The sequence below is a fragment of the Epinephelus fuscoguttatus genome, linkage group LG7 (assembly GCF_011397635.1).
Source record: "Epinephelus fuscoguttatus linkage group LG7, E.fuscoguttatus.final_Chr_v1".
In the NCBI taxonomy this organism is placed as follows: domain Eukaryota; kingdom Metazoa; phylum Chordata; class Actinopteri; order Perciformes; family Serranidae; genus Epinephelus; species Epinephelus fuscoguttatus.
Window position 1 is genome coordinate 10,425,600 of NC_064758.1, and position 18,555 is coordinate 10,444,154.

The following is an 18,555-nucleotide window of genomic DNA, read 5'->3' on the forward strand; positions in this document are numbered from 1 at the left end:
AAGAGCACATCCATGGACGTGCAGAATCAGTCTCCCAATCTCTTCATTGTTTATTTATTTATTCTACACACATTTATTAACACGTGCCGGCTCACAAATCATCATCTGCACTGCAGCAGACACACAGATAACTCAGGCCAGCGGTGCTGCCGTCTGCTGTGTATGAAAAGGTGTAAACAGGCATTGTGATTGACCGACTGTGTGCGTCACTGATTTGGTTCCCAGGGAGACTGCTCGACCCGAGAGGACGCTGTGACGCTGGGTGTGGGGCTCTGCAACAATGGCTTCATGCACCACGGTCAGTTAAATTGTCTCTCACACACGCATACAGGAAAGATGGGTGAAGACGCACACAAATTGACCAGCTTTTGTCTCTTTAATTCAGTTTGATGATGCTCTTATTAAGAGAAAAATAGTCTGACACGTGCAGTGTGGTGATATCTTTTGTCTTTCTCTTATTATCAACACTGTTCTCTTTTGCAACAGCTCTGTTTATTGTGTAACTCTCTGATTCTGTCACTCTTTTCTCTGCTCCTTGTTTACCTCATCTTTGGTCATCAACCCACAAAAATGTAATATTAGGCTTTTCTCTGTCAAGTCGTCATAGCATCATAAATTTGCATACCTGATTCAGCCAAGTCTCGGTAACCTCACTAACCACATCGTAGTTGAGCGGCTTTGGTTCTATCCCAGCATGTTGAATGTAAACAGCATGAGCAGTGTACCCTAACCAGAGCTGTTTGGCTTAGCTACATGGCTGTCTGGGTCAATCCACTGAACCGTGACTGCTGGTTAAAGCCTAAAATTGAATCATCTTTATTCAGTGTATTGTGTGTAAAGTGAGAACCACTTTAAGGAAGTACTTAGGGTTGGAATACTGAAGAAGTAGCATGATGACAGCGCTTCCTGATGCATATAGTGAAGTGTGCAGGATGACTGAAATCTAAGACGAAGTCATTGTTATCCATTTTTTCAATGGGCAAATATGTAGACTGGGAAATTCTATCTGTTTTCCTCCAAAGAGATCCTCGAGATCCTTTGATAAACACTGTACAGTTGTCCTAGTGAATTACATTCTATTAAGTTCTGACATGTCTTGCAGCACTCAGTATGTGATGAATCAGAATGCACAGAGTACCCAGATTTAAATGTACACATGATTAAAAGCAGAGAAATCTCTTCTTATTTGTTTGTATTTTGCTGTTTTTGTAACACACTCAACCTGCTCCCAGAAAGTCATAAAGTGGCTCTCTTTACTTCTAGCTTGTCTGATTGGCACTCACACATACACCTACCTCCCTCTACCATCTGTTGGAAGGCGTCACCTGTTCTCTCCCTCTTCTCTGCCCTTCTTCAGGGTCACAACCTCTCCCTTCTCAGCCTGTCTGCACTCCTCACCTCTCCTCGAGTCGCCCCCTTTAGTCCTTAGTCAGCACATCTGCTGCTCTTCACCTGGTTCCTCTTGAACTCTTCTTCTTTTTTTCATCCTTGTCTTCCTTAGCTCTGTCTTTTTATGTCTGTCTGGTTTATATGATACAAGGTAATGAGGCTTCTCACTGGTGGGAGGATCACTGATAACAGATAACACAGTTAATATGCCCTTCATCTGTCCTTACCTGCTTACATCACTCATCTACACGTCTGTTGTAAAAACCTGTTGCATTTTGCCCTTCAGGCAACTCAACATACAGGGCATAGTACCAGACACATTTCCATGTATCCTCCATTAGTCCTGCTATATGGCACTGTTGAATGGCTCCTAAGTCAAAATGTCACTGACTTACAAGTCATTTGACAATATTAAATATAGAAAACCACTCAGGGAAGTAACAGTGGGCAATAATGATTTTTTTAACCTCAAATTATCCCTTCAACCACTATGTTCTCTTCTACAGAGTTAACAGTTATGTAAATCAATACTAAACTAGTAAAACGTAATGACTTAATCTGTCTTGTCTTTCTGTCATTTTGTCAAGGTCATTATTAAGGGCCCTTTTTATACGATCTATAGCTCATGGTCTATAGTGCATTTACAGTGTATCCAGCTACACTTTTGCAAGTTAAGTGAAGCATTATCTGGCCGTAAAGTAAGGCGAGGAGACAAAAGGGTTGTTTTTAGTCCCTTTATTAATTATAGGTGTGTTTTGGGCACACAATGAATTCAACCAGTCAAAGTGTCATCTTCCATTCCCTTTAAAAGACAGGTGTGCCCATACCTGGCACACTGCTATATACATGGCAGATTTGACAAATTGAAGAAGCAAGTGATTTTCTGCTAAGAGAGATGCAGCAAGAGCAGTTAAGTCACTGCAGCAAATATCATTGGACATTTAAGCAGCAAAACTAAAAAGTTATAAACAGAGGAAACAGAGCTCAGCTGGGGAGTCGGGTGTTAGATAGGGCCCTAAATGTTTTCAAACACTTGTTTAAAGATGCCACAGCTCTTAGAGCCATCAGAAAAGATTTGTTTGCACTCAGTGGAAACGATACTTCTGAAGATTTTATTCATGATTGCCCCTGTCTTTACATCAGTGCATCACATATTGTGTTATTATGTGCATATATAGTTTAATTATATGAAGTCAGTTTTAAAAAGTGTATATTAATTAGTACTCTTTTAAAAATTCCTGTAAAGTGAATTTGTGAGTAAATGCCCAGCAGACTGTTATCTTGACCCTCGCATATTGCCAGCTGTTCCCAGCATTTTAATGATGATTTTGCATGTGCGTAACTGTGTGTCTTATTAGGGTATGACAGTTTCCGGAGTAGCACTCCCTCCAGTTGAAAAGGTGGTGTTAAGGAATTATATGACCACAGCCTCTGTGACTCAGAGGAAGCAACTCGTGTTCAGGCTTTGTTTGAGTTGGCGTTCAGCCAGTGCGAGTGTGTGGTGTGTGTAATCAGTTTGTGAAGGCTTTTGTTCACCTGAGGGTGCCAGATGCTCGCCAAATCTCTGAACAGCTGGGTACCTTTGGCTCCCTGTGTTGCCCGTGCAAGTCCCATTTTATAGAGGCCTTACAGATTCATACCCCTCATATAAGGAAATGTCCTTCATTCTCTTCTATCTGTGAATGTGTTTGAGAATTTGGGCAAATGTCAAAAATGCCAACTCCTATGTGACATAAACAAGATGGATATTTTCCCAATGCTGTCCAACTCAATAAAATCTGCCTCCCACATCATGGGTTTGGTCCAAATGTGAGCATCACATGTCACTGTTACTTAAGGCAAATGTGTGTATCTGCACCTGATGTAGCAGTGTCCAGCTTTTGTGCTTTGACTTGACTCAAATGAAAACTGAGAGAGCAGTTTGTTTACTATTTTCTTTGAATCAGTGTTCCACGGTAAGTAACAAAATCAAGGTTAAGATTATAAGGAAAAAAGGCAAAAATCATTGTTAAGCACAATACTTGCTCACATACTGTATCTGAGCCTTATTTCAGTGGCTTTGCTTATTATCAGAGAAGCATTACAAAATCTACAGTAGGATTAATGTAGTATGTTTTGGTTCAGCCTCAAACAGATGTGACTGGAGAAGCATCTATAATGTCGTCCTTACCTGTTAGAAGTGCTCCATGTGTTGAAGTGAGGCTCGGCACAACATTGGGATTTCTAAACACACTCAAACACACACACAAACTGTTTCATGTGTCCTCTGGAGGATCCCTTCAAGGCCTGGCCTGAACTGGCTATAACCCAGATGTGGTTTGGCTCCAGATGTTCCTGCTAGCATCATTAGCTAATGATCTAATTAACCATTAGCTTGTTTGTGTGAAGATGTCCACCCAATAAGTGGCAGCTTCTTCGACAAACTCGTGTATCTCCACAGGTCTTTGAAGTTACGAATGACCTGCAAACAGTGTTTGTGTCTTCCTGTAAGACACTTCAAGTTTACAAGGTTCAATTTTGCAACCAGACCATCAAATTAGACAGTTTGAGCACAAACACACTCTGAAATCTTAACAATGTATGGTCAAAGACTAAATGCCTTTTTTGGCCCTTTGTGAGCATTCCTGTAGAGGGACAGTTCACCCCCAAAATCACATATATATGTTTTTGTTCTTGTAGTGCTATTTATCAATCTAGATTGTTTTGGTGTGAGCTACAGAATGTTGATATCGGCTATAAAGATGTCTACCTTCTCTCCAATATGATGGAACTATGTGACACTCGGCTGAACTATCCCTTTAACTTTTTTTTCCCAGCAACTTTTAAGCTGGGATGCAACCCGCTGCTATTTGTGTCATTATTACTTTCTGCAGCGGCTTTCTGATTACATGCTGTGTGTGTTTTCCCCCTCAGTCTTGGAGAAGAGCGAGTTCAAAGACGAGTCCCAGTTCTTCCGTTTCTATGCGGACGAGGAAATGGAGGGAACGAGCACCAAGAGCAAGCAGCTCCAGCGCAATGACTTCAAACTCATCGAAAACATCTTGGCCAAGTCCCTGGTGGTGAGCTGGAACACAGACACACACATAAACACAAGCATTTCCACATTCTCTCACACATATACGTGGTTACACAGATACTTACTGTCACACTCAGTCCAAAGTGCCAGAAACGCTTTGTAGTTTTTGTTTCTTTTGGAGAAAAAAATAATAATGTAGAGAATGTTGAGAGCATGTTGAAGTGTTTCACTGAAGCAAGCACAGTAAACACAGCACAAAGATCTTTTAATTCTCTGCATTGTGTTACCAGCATTATCCACTCCAGACATTGTTTTCCAAAAAAAAAAATCAGTGTACAGGATGGGAAACAACAGATCAATGGAGATATTTTCAGAAACAAAGAGAACAAGCTGCTTTTTCATATCGATCCACATTTATCTGGATATGAGTCACTTACATGCAAATACATGCTTACACGCATGCAGGATTGTGTGTGTACACAGTGGTGATATAACAGAACCATATTGTGCTGTAGAACTAATTGAACTGACATACTAGCATCTATTATATCCTTCACTTCAGTTTGTTTGGACCTGTGTGTGTGTGTGTGTGTGTGTGTGTGTGTGTGTGTGTGTGTGTGTGTGTGTGTGTGTGTGTGTGTTCTCCTTTCCGATCTCCACAGCTAGATGTAATTAACATCACTATACACGCAGAACCCGCCCCCCCCTTTGTCCCCACGGGAGCGGAGACTGCTTTGATGACAATAAACACCTTTGAATTTGCTCTGATCAGTATGCATCTTAATGAGTCGTGTCTTGTGGAAATCAACTGTACGGCGTGGAATGAAGTCCCTTTTGTGCTGCTGCTGAGACAAGAGATTAAATAAACTATGAGAGGTGGCAGCAGTCAGTTGTTGCAGTCAGAGATATTCTACACTTTGACTTTCATGTCATTTCGGTCTTGGATAACAATTTTTTTAAAAAATGTTAAAATTAAGACGTTTTTCCTCCTCATAAATGCATTTTCTTTTCTTTTTTTATCCTTGGTGATACACTGATGTTTAACAATCCTCATTCATGACATGAGAGAACAGGTGCTTGGAGAACAGAGTGAAGAGGAGAACACCCAAAGGGACAAAATTCAGAAGTGAGATGTTTAAGAACTGCTTACCTTGTCTTCAGAAAACCTCATTTGGCTGTTTGCCTGACTTTCAAAAAACATTAAACCAGTAAAGAATGGATCAGAAGGTCCTACTGAGCATGTTCGGTAGCGATTTTGTATTTGAGCCAAACACTGAGCAGTGTCTGTGAAGTCTCTGAATTTTCTGGAACTATATACATACAGATCTGTTTACTGGTTCAAAACACCTAGACCGTTTTTGTAAATAAAACAGCTTAACTGTGGAACGTCCCAAAATTATCTAAAAGTTTCAGAAGTTTCTACTGATAAAAGAAAAAATGGAGGATTAACACTCCCAAAACTTAATTGTCAACATGTCAGTGCTCATTATGGGCTGGACGGAGACTTGGATTACAATATTTTTTCTACTGCAAAGGCCACAAAAGCAGAAAGTCCTTTTGTTAGTGTAATCTGTACAATAAGTCATATAACCTGATTATTATGAAAACTGAATATAACTGATGTATATTTATTTGTCACAAAAATAAGGTCAGTGTACACTGTTTTGGGTCTGTCTGACAGTGGTTTCCAGAGGCTGAAACAGAAATTGAGCTGTTTAGTTAAGTCCATTATCTCTGGGGAAACCTTGAAGCATCACTAGCTTCCCTTTTCATATGAGAGTGGGAAGTAGCCTCGCTATTTGGCCTTCCTCAAGAAGTGGAAAATACTTTTTTCTCCCCCTGATTAGTAGAACTAATCCTTCCTCCTGGCTATTATGGAAGCGAAGTGCAGGAACTCTTTATTTACCACAGCCATCTCCTCTGCTGTAAAAGCAGAGATCCCCATCTTATCAGGGCCACGCAGCAGGAAGATGGCCCCGGCAGCTTACCTAATGGAAGCCGGCCAATGTGTTGGGCGACGACAGCGTTCAACTAAGCCCCACTGGGGAATAAAATATGAGAGGCAGAGAACATCATCAAAAGGGGGACACCTGGCACGCAATGAGATGAGAGATTGAAACTATAATAATGTGTGGATAGTTTGTATATATGACCACCCAGAGAGAGTGCCATATGTCTCTTTAACATGAAGCTTCAGTGATTCCTCAGAAGAAATGGAGTCATTGCAGTAAATACACACAAATTACCTTTTACGGCAAGAGCATACAGTTGACTCCTATTTGAGATATATGAGATAAACAATGTATCTTGTACTTTATTTATAGGGTGTGCAAAAAAGCAGGAGAGCATTGTGAGGAAAATCAAATGAATACGTAATGTTTATCATGAGGGTTATTTTGCTATTTGCTTACTCGTGATGCTAAGCCAGTGAAAGACATTTAAGTCTAACAATCAGTCACCCGTGTAAATGTGAGAGTAATTAGGTGATTCTCTCTGTGCTAGATTCACCCTGAGGAAGAAGACTACGGCTTCGAGATTGAGGAGAAAAACAAGGCCATTGTGGTGAAATCTGTCACCAGGGGCTCACATGCTGAGGTAATGGCCAACACACACACACACACACACACACACACACACACACTGTATCTCCTTCCCGCCTTGGGGCATTAGTTCCAGTAGGTAATGGCTGTCTAGTGTTTTGACGGCTGCTGTCAGTCTGCCTCTGTTTCGCTTTGGGAGGACTACGTTCTGATTGGCTGTAGAGCCATTAGGCATGCTTACTCAAATCACCTCCACAAGAACTGCACACACACACCATTTTATTTATCCAGAGTGATTATAAAACGCAGATAGTTGTTACTTAATGTGCATGATTATTGAGTTTCTTTCTCATAGAGCTTTCTGTAGTCATAGCAGTCAGCAGTGACACTTATTGTTTGTCAACCTAACACACAGCTCAAGGCAAGTCTAGTTTGCTTTCTTTTCCTGTGATTTTGCCTTTGCACTGTGTCAGCCAACTCTTGTTGGATAGGTGACAGGTAACCTCTGCCAAATCTGACCAGTAACAAAACCTGTGTACTGTTTATACAATCTTCCCAGCACTTTCCTACTTGAAAACACAGGAGGATGCCCAGGTTGTTTGTGGAATCTTCCTTTCCCACAGGTCCAGAGATGGGAAAAATCCTTACCCTGCTCCCCACCATTTCATTTTACCGTCATTTCTCTCTTGTCCCCGTGGTTCAAGTTTCCTCATCACTTTCTGTTATTGTACTCATCACAGTTCTTTCCCACATTGCTCTTCCCTCAAGTCATTTCTGGATAATCGTCCTTTTTCTCCTCTGCCTGCTTCCACTGCAGTAAACCCTCACTCCTCTGCTCCCTCATACACCCTTTTCTCCATTTCTCTCTCCCCCTCTTACTCTGTTATTCATCCCCCATGCCCCTCATTCCCCACAATAACAGGATTTCTAGTTGTGACACAGCCCGTGTGCCAGCAGCGTGAATGAAGCTCAGCTGATTCCCATGGGGCTCTGAAAAGGGCCGAGAGAGAGAGACACACACACAAACACACAGAGCTCTTTCATTATATGATACTATTATAGAAAGTCACGTGCAGATAGGCGCCCATGCTGCATAATCACACACACAGAGACACACACGCACACATATACATCCTTCAACATTCAGATGGCTGTGGCTCCTCCCAGTCGTTCCTACATCCACCCTGGGCCGTTATCCAGAGTCAGGGCACGGCTCAACCAAGGCCACCCCACCGGATCTGTGCCCTGGACACTGGATTCACACTGCGAACACACAGAGGCGGCATTATTCTCACAACGTGACTGAAGATGTGCGAGATGACTGCATATACTGACGTGCAGCAGGCTGTGGTGCTGTGTGTCTGTCATTTGAGAAGGGATTTTGATGATTGTGCAAAGCTGAGGATGGTTGATAATTATGAGCATTTTTACATTTGTCATAGGTGTCATTTATACTGGGGACACTTGGGACATGTTTTTTGTGTTTTCCTTTACACAAGTTAAGACATTTCAGCCATGGATTACTGCTTAAAATTCACCAGAATGCTGGAAATTAAGTATTTGACCCCCAGACCCACTGCCATATGTGCCCCTCCACCACAATGTTAAAACAAAAGCTACACCTAGTAGCAAAAGCTATGCCCTAGTGATGCCCTGTTTTTTTCCTAACCCCCTGTAGTTATCTACTCTGACCTCATACTGATCCACCATTTCATTGCAAATGTCGAACGGTCCAGCTCAAAAATTTGAAAATCAAAACGTGGTGGCAGATGTTTTAACTGTGGCAACCTGCCACCAATAACTGAATATGTGGGAAACCCTGAAGCCCTTATGTTCCCACCACTTTTCAACACAAAGTCCACATGTCCACGTACTTAAATGCAGTGTGACTGATCAGACTGTATTCAGGTGAAGGAAAGGAAAGATCTGATAATTCAAACCACCACTAGACGTGGGCAGAGACATAAATAAAGTGCGTCTCTGCATTCACATGTACATAACTGTGGAAATTGAAAGTAACCCTTTAATCTGAAATTGTGTGCAAATCCAACAGGCAGCTGGCAGGAGACTCAGGTGTAAATATCATGCAGCTTAATCATATCTAGCAGCCAATCTTGATATGCACTCCCTCAATAAAAAGCCTTTATTCGCATGCTGGAAGACACATGGCAAGACTGAACAGGTTGTGAAAATTTTGAGCAGTACACACTGATTTTCTCTGTTATGTTTTGGTTTGTTTTCTGCCGTGCTCCTTGGAGGCACATGCACTGAACAGGGACCTGATTGTGGGTAATGCAGACAAGGCAGTGAGGTAAAATCTTGAATCATACTTTATCTGAACCCTAATGCTGCACAAAGGTCTCACTGTGACATGAGAGAGAGAGAGATAATGCATGGATGGGGTCCCCAAATGACACTCTTACTGTGCAAATGGGGGTTTTAGAGTGAGCTGAAACAAGCCACAGCCTAAAAATAACTGCATTCTGTCTCTTGTCTGTGCGTCTGTCTGTCCAGATGGCTGGCCTGCAGGTGGGCAGGAAGATCTACACCATCAACGAGGACCTGCTGTTCCTCAGGCCCTTCTCCGAAGTGGAAGCTATGATCAGCCAGGCCTTCTGCATACGACGCTCCCTGCGGCTGCTGGTTGCCACAAAAGCCAAGGAGTGAGGGAACACACACAAACACTCAGACACACATTTACACACACTTTCACCCAGTGGACTGACTGGTCTTTTCTCATTCAGGATTGTGAAGGTCCCTGACAACCCAGATAGCCTTTCCTTCAGACTCTGTGGCTCTGCCCCTCCTCATGTCCATGCTGTCAGGAAAGGTGAGTGACTGAAATGTGATTGAACCCTTAAGCTACTTTGATGACCACAGATATGAGTTTTTTCAGGGGTAGTGAATAAATTTCAGTCTTACCACATCTGTTACTAACATGGAGAATAACAATTGAAATAATGATTTACCAGTTACCACTAAAGAAGATTGTCCCTGCTGCTACAAGAAAAGTGAAAATTTGTAGAAGGGTTTTAACATTATACCTGATCAGTCACAAGACAGAACAGAGTATACAATATAGTTTTTTAAGGTAAAATGATACCATCTGTTTTCACTGTAATGGCAATGTCACCTCAAGTGGTTTAACAGTTCCAAGCTTCCAGGGAGATGTAATTGAATTAATATTTTCATAAATTTAGTTACAGGAGACATAAATTTTGGTTACAACCCTGACACTGGAGATCTGTGAACAGTTTTATAGAAATTTGACCGTGTTAGTGCAGGATCTGTGCCAGTAAATGCTTTGGAAGTGTTTACGGTGTCAGGAAGACAAATAATTCTGAGGGAATTAAAGAGAAAGATGAGGTAACTCAAGCCCCCAACCACCTGTTACTTTCTGCTTTTAGTGAGCCTCTATTAGGTTTTTATGGCCACCTGTCAGCCAGACAGCCTGCTGACAGGGTTCACACCCCTAATAGACTAAACTCTACTTTTAAACACACACACATACACACACACACTGCCCTGTGATCAAAGCTGAAAGTGTACAAGGCAACTAAAAAGTCCCCCCACACATGTTCTACCTTCTCATTCCTCCTGCTCTGTCCTTACACCCTCCGAAACAGATGTTTGTACCACTTAGACTCGAAATAGAAACATGAGAGATTTATGACAAATTGAATGAGAGATGAATCCAAATGTGTAAACCAGACGCAAGTAGGAGAGGACACGCACAAAAACAGCGAGAGTAGCTGCCGGTTGATGCAACAAAGGAATGTGATCTTGTGGTTTTACTTTGCTTTGTTATGGCAGGAGGACTTCTCTACTCACTCTCCCCCTCAGTTCTCCCCATTTGTCTCTCCCTCTCCTTGCTCCCTGTCCTCTTCTCTCTTTCCTGGTGTCTTGTATCACTTCTGGTGTTTCTGCTGTTGTTTAGGGAGCAGTTTTTTTTTCCAGCTGTGAGTCTTCAGTAGTTTTTTTTCTCTCTGTTCCTAAATCAGTCCCCCAGTGTGATATCCATGCATGGGTCAAGTAGCCCCGGAGTTAGGTAATTGCTGGCACCCCGGGTGGAAGTGATGCCAGAGCTGGTATTTTTAGGTCGAAGAGGAAGATGATGGAGGTGTTGATTGGACTTCCAGGCTGCAAAGCCATTAGTAGCTTGGGACAGCGTGTTACGGCATTGAACCGAGTAATTTTCTATTTTCCTGGAGGAACAAAAGGGGCGAGGTTATACACATGTGGGAATTGAGTCCAAAACAAGATTCCATGGAAAATAAACTTAAGTGCTCTTATTTAAGTATTTTCGGGAATATTTTTTTCCGAGTTATGAGAAACACTTGCATGGCACTTTAAAAGCTACAATTGGTAACTTTTCTAAAAGCAACCTTTTTTCCTATTTGTTAAGACTGTCACCATTTTTTGAAAGAAGTACATGAGACAGTCTGTGAAAAAAATCATGCTGCTCTTCCTCCTTGTAGTGCATCTAATGACTTTGCAAGAATCTACGGCAGGTGTTGGAAAATAACCAATCAGAGCCAAGGAGTGTCTGACGCAGCTGTCAATCACTGCTTGTGAACTGCAGTCAAACTATCAAACTAGGCGGCGTTGATCAAATATGAATCAAGATACTGTTACTGCATTGCCTATTTCTCACCTCAGATGTTTTCAGAAACATATTTTAGTGTACAGTTTAGCTGTAGAATGAAAAGTTGTGCTGGCCTCTGTTTTGTCTCAGCTGTTTCAACACTGCGGTCCAGTGACAAACTAAGGCAATGCAGTAACACAAATACTGATTTATATTTGCAGCACTGCCAGTCTGAGAGTCTGACTGCAGTTCAAAGTGACTGACATGACTGACAGCTGCGTTGGAGACTCCCTGGCTGTGATTGGTTGTTTTCATTTAAGTTTGGTGGAAATCTTGCAAATGCCAGAAGAAGCACTACGAGGAGGAGGAGGAACATGATTTTTTTCACAGATTATCTGTCTCATGTATTACTGGTTGGTTATAGTGATATTGACGTTGAAGTTATTTTGATAACAGTCACCAACCACAGCTTCAACCCCTTCTTTTCCCTGTCATGTCTACATAATAGCCCCATGTGTTGTATACAGTTCCACTGTACATATACCACCATGTGACCTTGGACCTCTGATCCTGTTTTGACACACTGCAGGCTGGGAGGCGGCGGGGGCAGGTCTTCAGCCTGGCCAGGTCATCCTGAAGGTCAATGGCAACAACGTCAACCGCAGCGACTACAAAGAGGTCCTGGAGCACTTTACCGCGCAGCACACACACCAGGAGCCTCCCAAAGCGGTGAGCAAAACATAAAACAGACACCAGAGCACAATCTTTTTTTTTCATCACAGCAGGTTTGTAGTGTAAGCAGGGCATTTATTATGAGTATTTGAAAAGAAATACAATATGTGACTGTCACAGTCCTTGTGTGTATTGTCATGGCTCTTACTGTAGCAGGGCACTCCTTAAGTGCTTTATTTATACTACAAACTAAGTAATGACACAAGGAAGCAGGATTAGTGTCAGTTGTAGGTTTGAAAGTGAATTTACCAGGTCATTCAACAATGTGGGACAGCTCACTAAATTCACCCCTGATGAGCTAACAGACCAGAGAACCCCAGTGACCCAGACATTCCTACTCTGAGACGGTACATTAAACAGCATTAGCATTAGTTAGACCTGCAGTTACCTACCACCAACTAAGTGTTTGAAAAGAAAATAACGAATTACAAACTTTAAAGATTTTACTGACTTTGCAGAACAGTTTCTCTTTTAAATCTTCATCTCTGTATGATATAGTGGCGCCACAAGACAGTTCTCCAGCACTCCTGGCTCCAACAGTGGGTGGCCTAGTGATCTCAAACATAAATTACTAGCTGACACTCTGTCGCTGCGGGCCACTGGTAGTGAGGGTTGAACATATTTCAGTTCAAGATGCAATCCTGCCTGGAGAGAAAAGGTAGCCCAAAGCAACCAATAAACAACCTCTTTCCACTGAGTTTTCATCCATTCTTGTTGAGTTTTATTTTAGGATACTAGTATTTACACTCCATGCTACACAGCTAACTTTCAAAACCCTTGTATAAACCCATGTCTGGTTGTTGAGACATCCCTGTAGCAGCAGTTCATGACTCCAGCCAGTATTTCACAGGGCTGCAGTCAGAGTAGGATGTCTTCCTTTCTGTATGAAGCACATTGTTTTGTATTGTTTTGTTTTATCGAGCCTGGCCTACTCTTCTGGCAAATCCCCTTGAACAGGCTCGGCTGAGCAGTCTTATTTTGGACCTGTTCCAATGTTTGCTGGTTCGTTTAACAGCAGGATAAATTACAAGGATGTTGTCGATATGGCTGACTGCACTGCTGAGTTCTGGGCGGTGCAATCAGCCCTGATTACCTTGTCAGGTAAAATTTGTACATATCCACAGGCCATATAGAAATACTTAAGAATCTGTCCTTCAAATTTTTTGTGTGAAGTACACTCACACCCACAGCTTTGTATTAAAACACACACTTGAGCATGGCTCAATACAACTGTTTCTTGATTGTATCTCTTTCATGCTCTCTCCCTTTATATCACCCATCCTCGTTCACTTCCTCCTTTGCTCATGCCCCCATTTCAATCTCAATATTGATTTTGTGTACATTATAGTAATACTTAATGTTTCTCCCAGTGTCAGTGGGTGTATCGTGCATTTGAAGATGTGGAAGACCTCCAAAGAGAAAGAGGTGCAGGTGAGAAGGAGGAGAGTCTTTTCAGTCCGTATCCAGTGGAGAATGGCTCTGACCGTGAGGAGGAGAACGGCACCAACGGCACAGGTGAAACACAGTGTTACATCCTCTGAAATTGTCTTGTTTTGTGCTTGAATTAAAAATCTTCTTTTAAATGTCTGATTAAGGAACAAATGCTGAGTCATTCAAGTATTGCAATTATATTATTGCATTGAGTTTCATTTCTGGCCCATCAGTCAGTAAAACACAACAGAATTAATATTACTTGGGTGTGCGCTTTAATATAAGCTGCAGCTGCTTTGTGGGTTTGCGTGGATCGATTGCAGACGTGATGTTAAAAAGAAAAAACTGTCGCTGCCAAAAACATTACATCAGAACATTAGAACACCTAAATTGCTTTTTTCAGGTGACCTCTTAATTCGGTCATAGTCACTGTGCCAGTAAAAATTGGCTGCAGCAGTAGGTCATGTTGTCCTACATCTGGAAAAATCCTCACTTAATTACACACGCTACTTAGAGGCAGGAGTTACAGTTGTAGGATGTCATCTAGTAACACTGTGTCAGTGTATGCACAATAAGTGACCAGTTTTCTTACTGTGCTGGCAGGGTAAGTACACTTGACAAATGTGCAGTATACTGTGTACTTTTACATGTGTCATTACTAAATGGATTTATGATATTATTTGTCTTTCTAAAGCTTTGGAGATTTTGTTATTTGAGCAATTTTTTTGCGTCTTACGCGTGCCAATAACATTTTAAGCCATGACTCTACCTCTGGGAAAAATATTTATTTGCTCTTCTCTGAACTCATAAACTTTGGGCTTTTCAAATGGCATCTATCAAGTATAGTCTTTATTTTGTATATAAATACTTAGTTTAAATAAATAAAATCTCTTCTGACTGCATGTAAAGTTTATATACTGACAAGTGACGATTGTGCTCCACAGACCACCGGCTGGGTCGACTTTCCCTCTGTGATGAGCTTCCTCTTGTCAGTATGACAGTAGATAACGTCCATCTGGAGCATGGTGTGGTCTATGAATACGTCAGCACTGCTGGCATCAAGAGCCACGTCCTGGAGAAGATGGTGGAGCCCAAAGGCTGCTTCAGCCTCACTGCTAAGGTAGTTATTTGAGAATGAGGGGAGGTCTGATTATCAGTTATACTTTCATTCATTTGTAGCTTAGTAGCTTAGTGTTGTATAATTCCACCATGGCGTGTATCAGAAGATCCAAACTTGGCTGTTCATCCGTCTGTGGCTTACTGATATTTGTTCAACTTGCACTATTATGACAGGAACTGAAAGCAACAAAAGGGTTTTTTGGCCTCACTGGTGTTTTCAGTTGTTAGTATTGGAAAGCTAAATGTTTAGTTAGAAGAAAAACACGCTGCTGCTGCTGCTGCTGCTAGGAATGCTATTTTTGCTTCATCAGGTTTCCAAACTTTTATTGTAGGAGTGATCCATCTTTACCAATGTTTCTTGTCTCTGCAGATCCTGGAAGCATTTTCTGGTGATGACAGCCTCTTTGTACGTAACTGCAGCCAGCTCATCTCCCAGAGTGACCGAGTTGTTACCATGCCTCAGTACGAGTTCAGACAAATCTGTGACACCAAGCTGGAGAGTATCCGGCGACGTATCAGCAGCTATCAGCAGGTACGAAGACACACCTCTACAGTCCCTTGAACACACACACTTTGGCCTGTCAGATCCAGTTGTTACTCACAGAAATATCCTCCATTCATTCATATTAACGCAAGTGTAGGCAGAAATCTGGAAAAGGCAAAAAAAAAAAAAAACCTTTAGAATTTGAAAATACACCCTCCTCTCTATACAAAGCCCCTCCCACCAGACAACGACAGGCATGTGCATGTGTGTCATACAGAAACCCATTGTTTCCCATACATTGATTTATTCAATCTTATTTCATTGTATGCTGAGCCCCTCCTTTCCCTGCGTTCTCTCTACTATCAGACCAGAAATCAGACAAGAATTAGCCAATTAGTGCACCCCACGATCCCTCTGCCTCACTCCCCACCACTGTGGACTGCTTCCCAGGGAGTGGAGGTAGCAGCTCTGGAGACAGAGCTTTAGTCCTTTGCTGAAGTGGCTCAAATTCACCTAGCACAAACCCCCTTAGCGAATTTCACAGCAGGCTAGTGGCCAGCGGCAGCACAGGGTCTGAACCATGAAAAGGCAGCAGCAAAAGGTTTGCTGATCTGGCAGGGAGTCAGACCTATCCGCTCCCCCGGAGTTGAGGTTTGCGCTGGCTAGATTTAAGTAGCAGCGACTGCTGCCTGGGGGTCCATCAGTGAGACAGAGGAAACATGGTACTTACATACACTTCATCTTGAAATCGCAACTATGACCCTTTGTTTGCAATTAAGAGAAGGCTAAACTGTCGGCAACATTTTCTCTCCATCTTTGAAACATTTTGCCAATATGTACACTTGTTTTATTTAATTTATTGTTGGACGATTTTTTTTTTAGACTCTCTCTTCAATATGTCAGTTTTTTCCTTTTCTGGGTTGCTTTGCGGTGTAGGCTGTTGCTGCCAATGCTGGAATAGTAAGTTTCTCTGCAGGACTCTCTCTGAAATAACCTGTGATCGGCCAAAGTCTCCTATAATGGGATAGATTTTCTAAAGCTTGAAAACAGCCAAGAGGAGGTGCAGAAGTCTAGTTTCCTCTCAGACCACTTGAATTACAATAGACTCATAGATGCCAAAATAAAACTGCCTACACCAGCTGTAACCTGAAAACACAGAAATCCTTTATTCATGTGTCTGAATGACAGTTCTCTGAAGTATAAGTCAGGTAGCTTAAATCATCACTCATACCAGTCCTCAGATTTGTAGACGTAAAAAATAAAAAAGACGTATTGTCTCTCATCAATGTATTTCTTACTGGTTCTTATTTCACAGACGCATTAAACTACCTAGAGCCATGGTTTTTAAATCTTTGAGAGGCTTTCGGTGGGATGTGAAAATAAGTTGAACACTGCCTTTCTTCTGTTATTGTGTTACGCTTGTAAAACATGACACCTAATAAGAAATTTAATGATAAAAGTTAGACACAAGCTCTTAACCTTAATTTTTTCCATTACTCAAGACATCAAGAACTCGCTTCAGCTAATGGGAAGCCTGTAATAAACTTGAAGAATATTACATTAATTAGTCTTTATTGTTTTGGCAATTATGTCTTTCTGTCATATTTTCTGCTACAATGACCATGTTTTGCCTCGGTGGTAAAAGTGAAAATCACCTTATTACAAACACATGCCGCAAATATTAGAGCTGTCATTCATGGAGCTTGTTGTTGTTTCACCCAGTTTGCTCTGGAACTGAGGAACAAGGCGTGGCCCTCCTTCAGGCAGGCCGGCGTTCGCCCTCACCCACTGGGCTGCATGGACTTTGTTCCCACCAACTGCCACGTCAACTTCATGCAGGTGTCTTACCCCAAGAGCACCACCTCTGCTGGCAGGACTTTCAGCATCCGCTTTGGGCGCAAAAACTCCCTGTTTGGCCTGGATCCTGACCAAGGTAGAGGGGACACACATACACACACCTCTATTCAATAAGATTTGAACATTAGTACATTCTCCATCACATATCCATGGCTTAAACTAAGCTTCACTGAGATCCATCCCCTCCATGATAACACAGCTTAACCCACTTAACATCAACTCAGTGATCATTTTGACTAATTACCCTCCATGACCGTTTAAAATCCCGCAGCACAGAGAAGGGAATGTGAACCCCAGCCTCCCACAGTAGCCATATAGTTTCAACAAGGTTTTCCATAGTAAATTAGATGAGTGGTTTGCCATTAGGACTCCATTAGCTCCAGGCCATACCCATGTTATTGACATGAGAAGTGAATGAATGATGGCAGCAAAGATGGTGCCTCGAGGCAGCGTAGGAATGTGTGCCATTCACTCACTGCTGCTGCTGCTGCTGCTGCTGCTGCTGCAGAGGTCAAAGGGGAAAGAAAGAGAGAGTGAGAGATTTGAGAGAAAATGGAATGTAATCTCACCAAAGAATAATTTCAAGAAGAGGGCAAAACATTAAGAATCCTTTATCCATAGATACAGAAAGAAGTATTGTGTCTTCCGCCTATATGTCTCAACTTTATCATGACGTAGCTTAATATTAATTAAGAGTCTAATTAAGGCTTGGCTTCTGAACTGCACTCTAAGTAAAGATGAAAAAGCAATACAGTTTGCATTGCTGTCACTGTTCCAGGATGCCTCATCTTTCTTCTCAGCACCAGCTGCAAGTCAGACATCTGCCTAGCAGTTGCACTGACGAGATTGTCTGCTCTGGTGCTTTTCAGTGTGCGTTCTGCCGGCTCAGCCAGCCAACAGCAATGGAGACGCTCTTTTCTCCAGTGGCAGTTGCTAATCTTTAGTGTTGCAGTCAGAAACAGAATGTATTTACGAGGCTTATTACCTGAAGTGTTACAAAATGTCCTTTTCCAGCACCATACCCTGGATTTTAAAGGAATTTGAGGAATGTACATAAAATGTATAAGCGCTTCTCTATTTAATCGCAGTGTTCGCTGTGTACTAATAGTACACACCCTGGGTTCACTGCAAGAACTTGATCTGTCTGCAGTTTTGGGATGTCTCAGGTTATTGCAGCTTAGTTTGGCATTCAACCCATGTAAACAGTTTTGCATCCTGCTCTCACTGTGCATATCAGTTGCATAAGTGCCCTTTAAGAAGTTGTTTTTCAACAAGTCTAAATGGAGAACAGATCAGAGTGTTACTTCACAGGGTTTATAACATCTGGGGTGGATATAATTGTCAGAGGGTGAAGTCTGCTTCACTCGCAGTCTGCAAACATGTTGTTCATTCTCCTCTCCTG

At 42.0% G+C, this 18,555-nt stretch overlaps 1 protein-coding gene across 2 annotated transcripts in view; it reads left to right on the plus strand.

The window, feature by feature from the left end:
- The window catches only part of prex1 (phosphatidylinositol-3,4,5-trisphosphate-dependent Rac exchange factor 1), a 94,673-nt gene that overhangs the window by 56,833 nt on the left and 19,285 nt on the right, over positions 1-18,555 (plus strand). For both annotated transcript variants that reach the window (XM_049580618.1, XM_049580617.1), the window contains exons 15-24: positions 226-298; positions 4,303-4,448; positions 6,908-7,000; positions 9,460-9,608; positions 9,690-9,775; positions 12,120-12,259; positions 13,633-13,777; positions 14,638-14,813; positions 15,183-15,344; positions 17,019-17,229. In XM_049580618.1, coding sequence (XP_049436575.1) covers positions 226-298; positions 4,303-4,448; positions 6,908-7,000; positions 9,460-9,608; positions 9,690-9,775; positions 12,120-12,259; positions 13,633-13,777; positions 14,638-14,813; positions 15,183-15,344; positions 17,019-17,229 — 1,381 coding nt within the window. The remainder of the gene's footprint in view (positions 1-225; positions 299-4,302; positions 4,449-6,907; positions 7,001-9,459; positions 9,609-9,689; positions 9,776-12,119; positions 12,260-13,632; positions 13,778-14,637; positions 14,814-15,182; positions 15,345-17,018; positions 17,230-18,555) is intronic.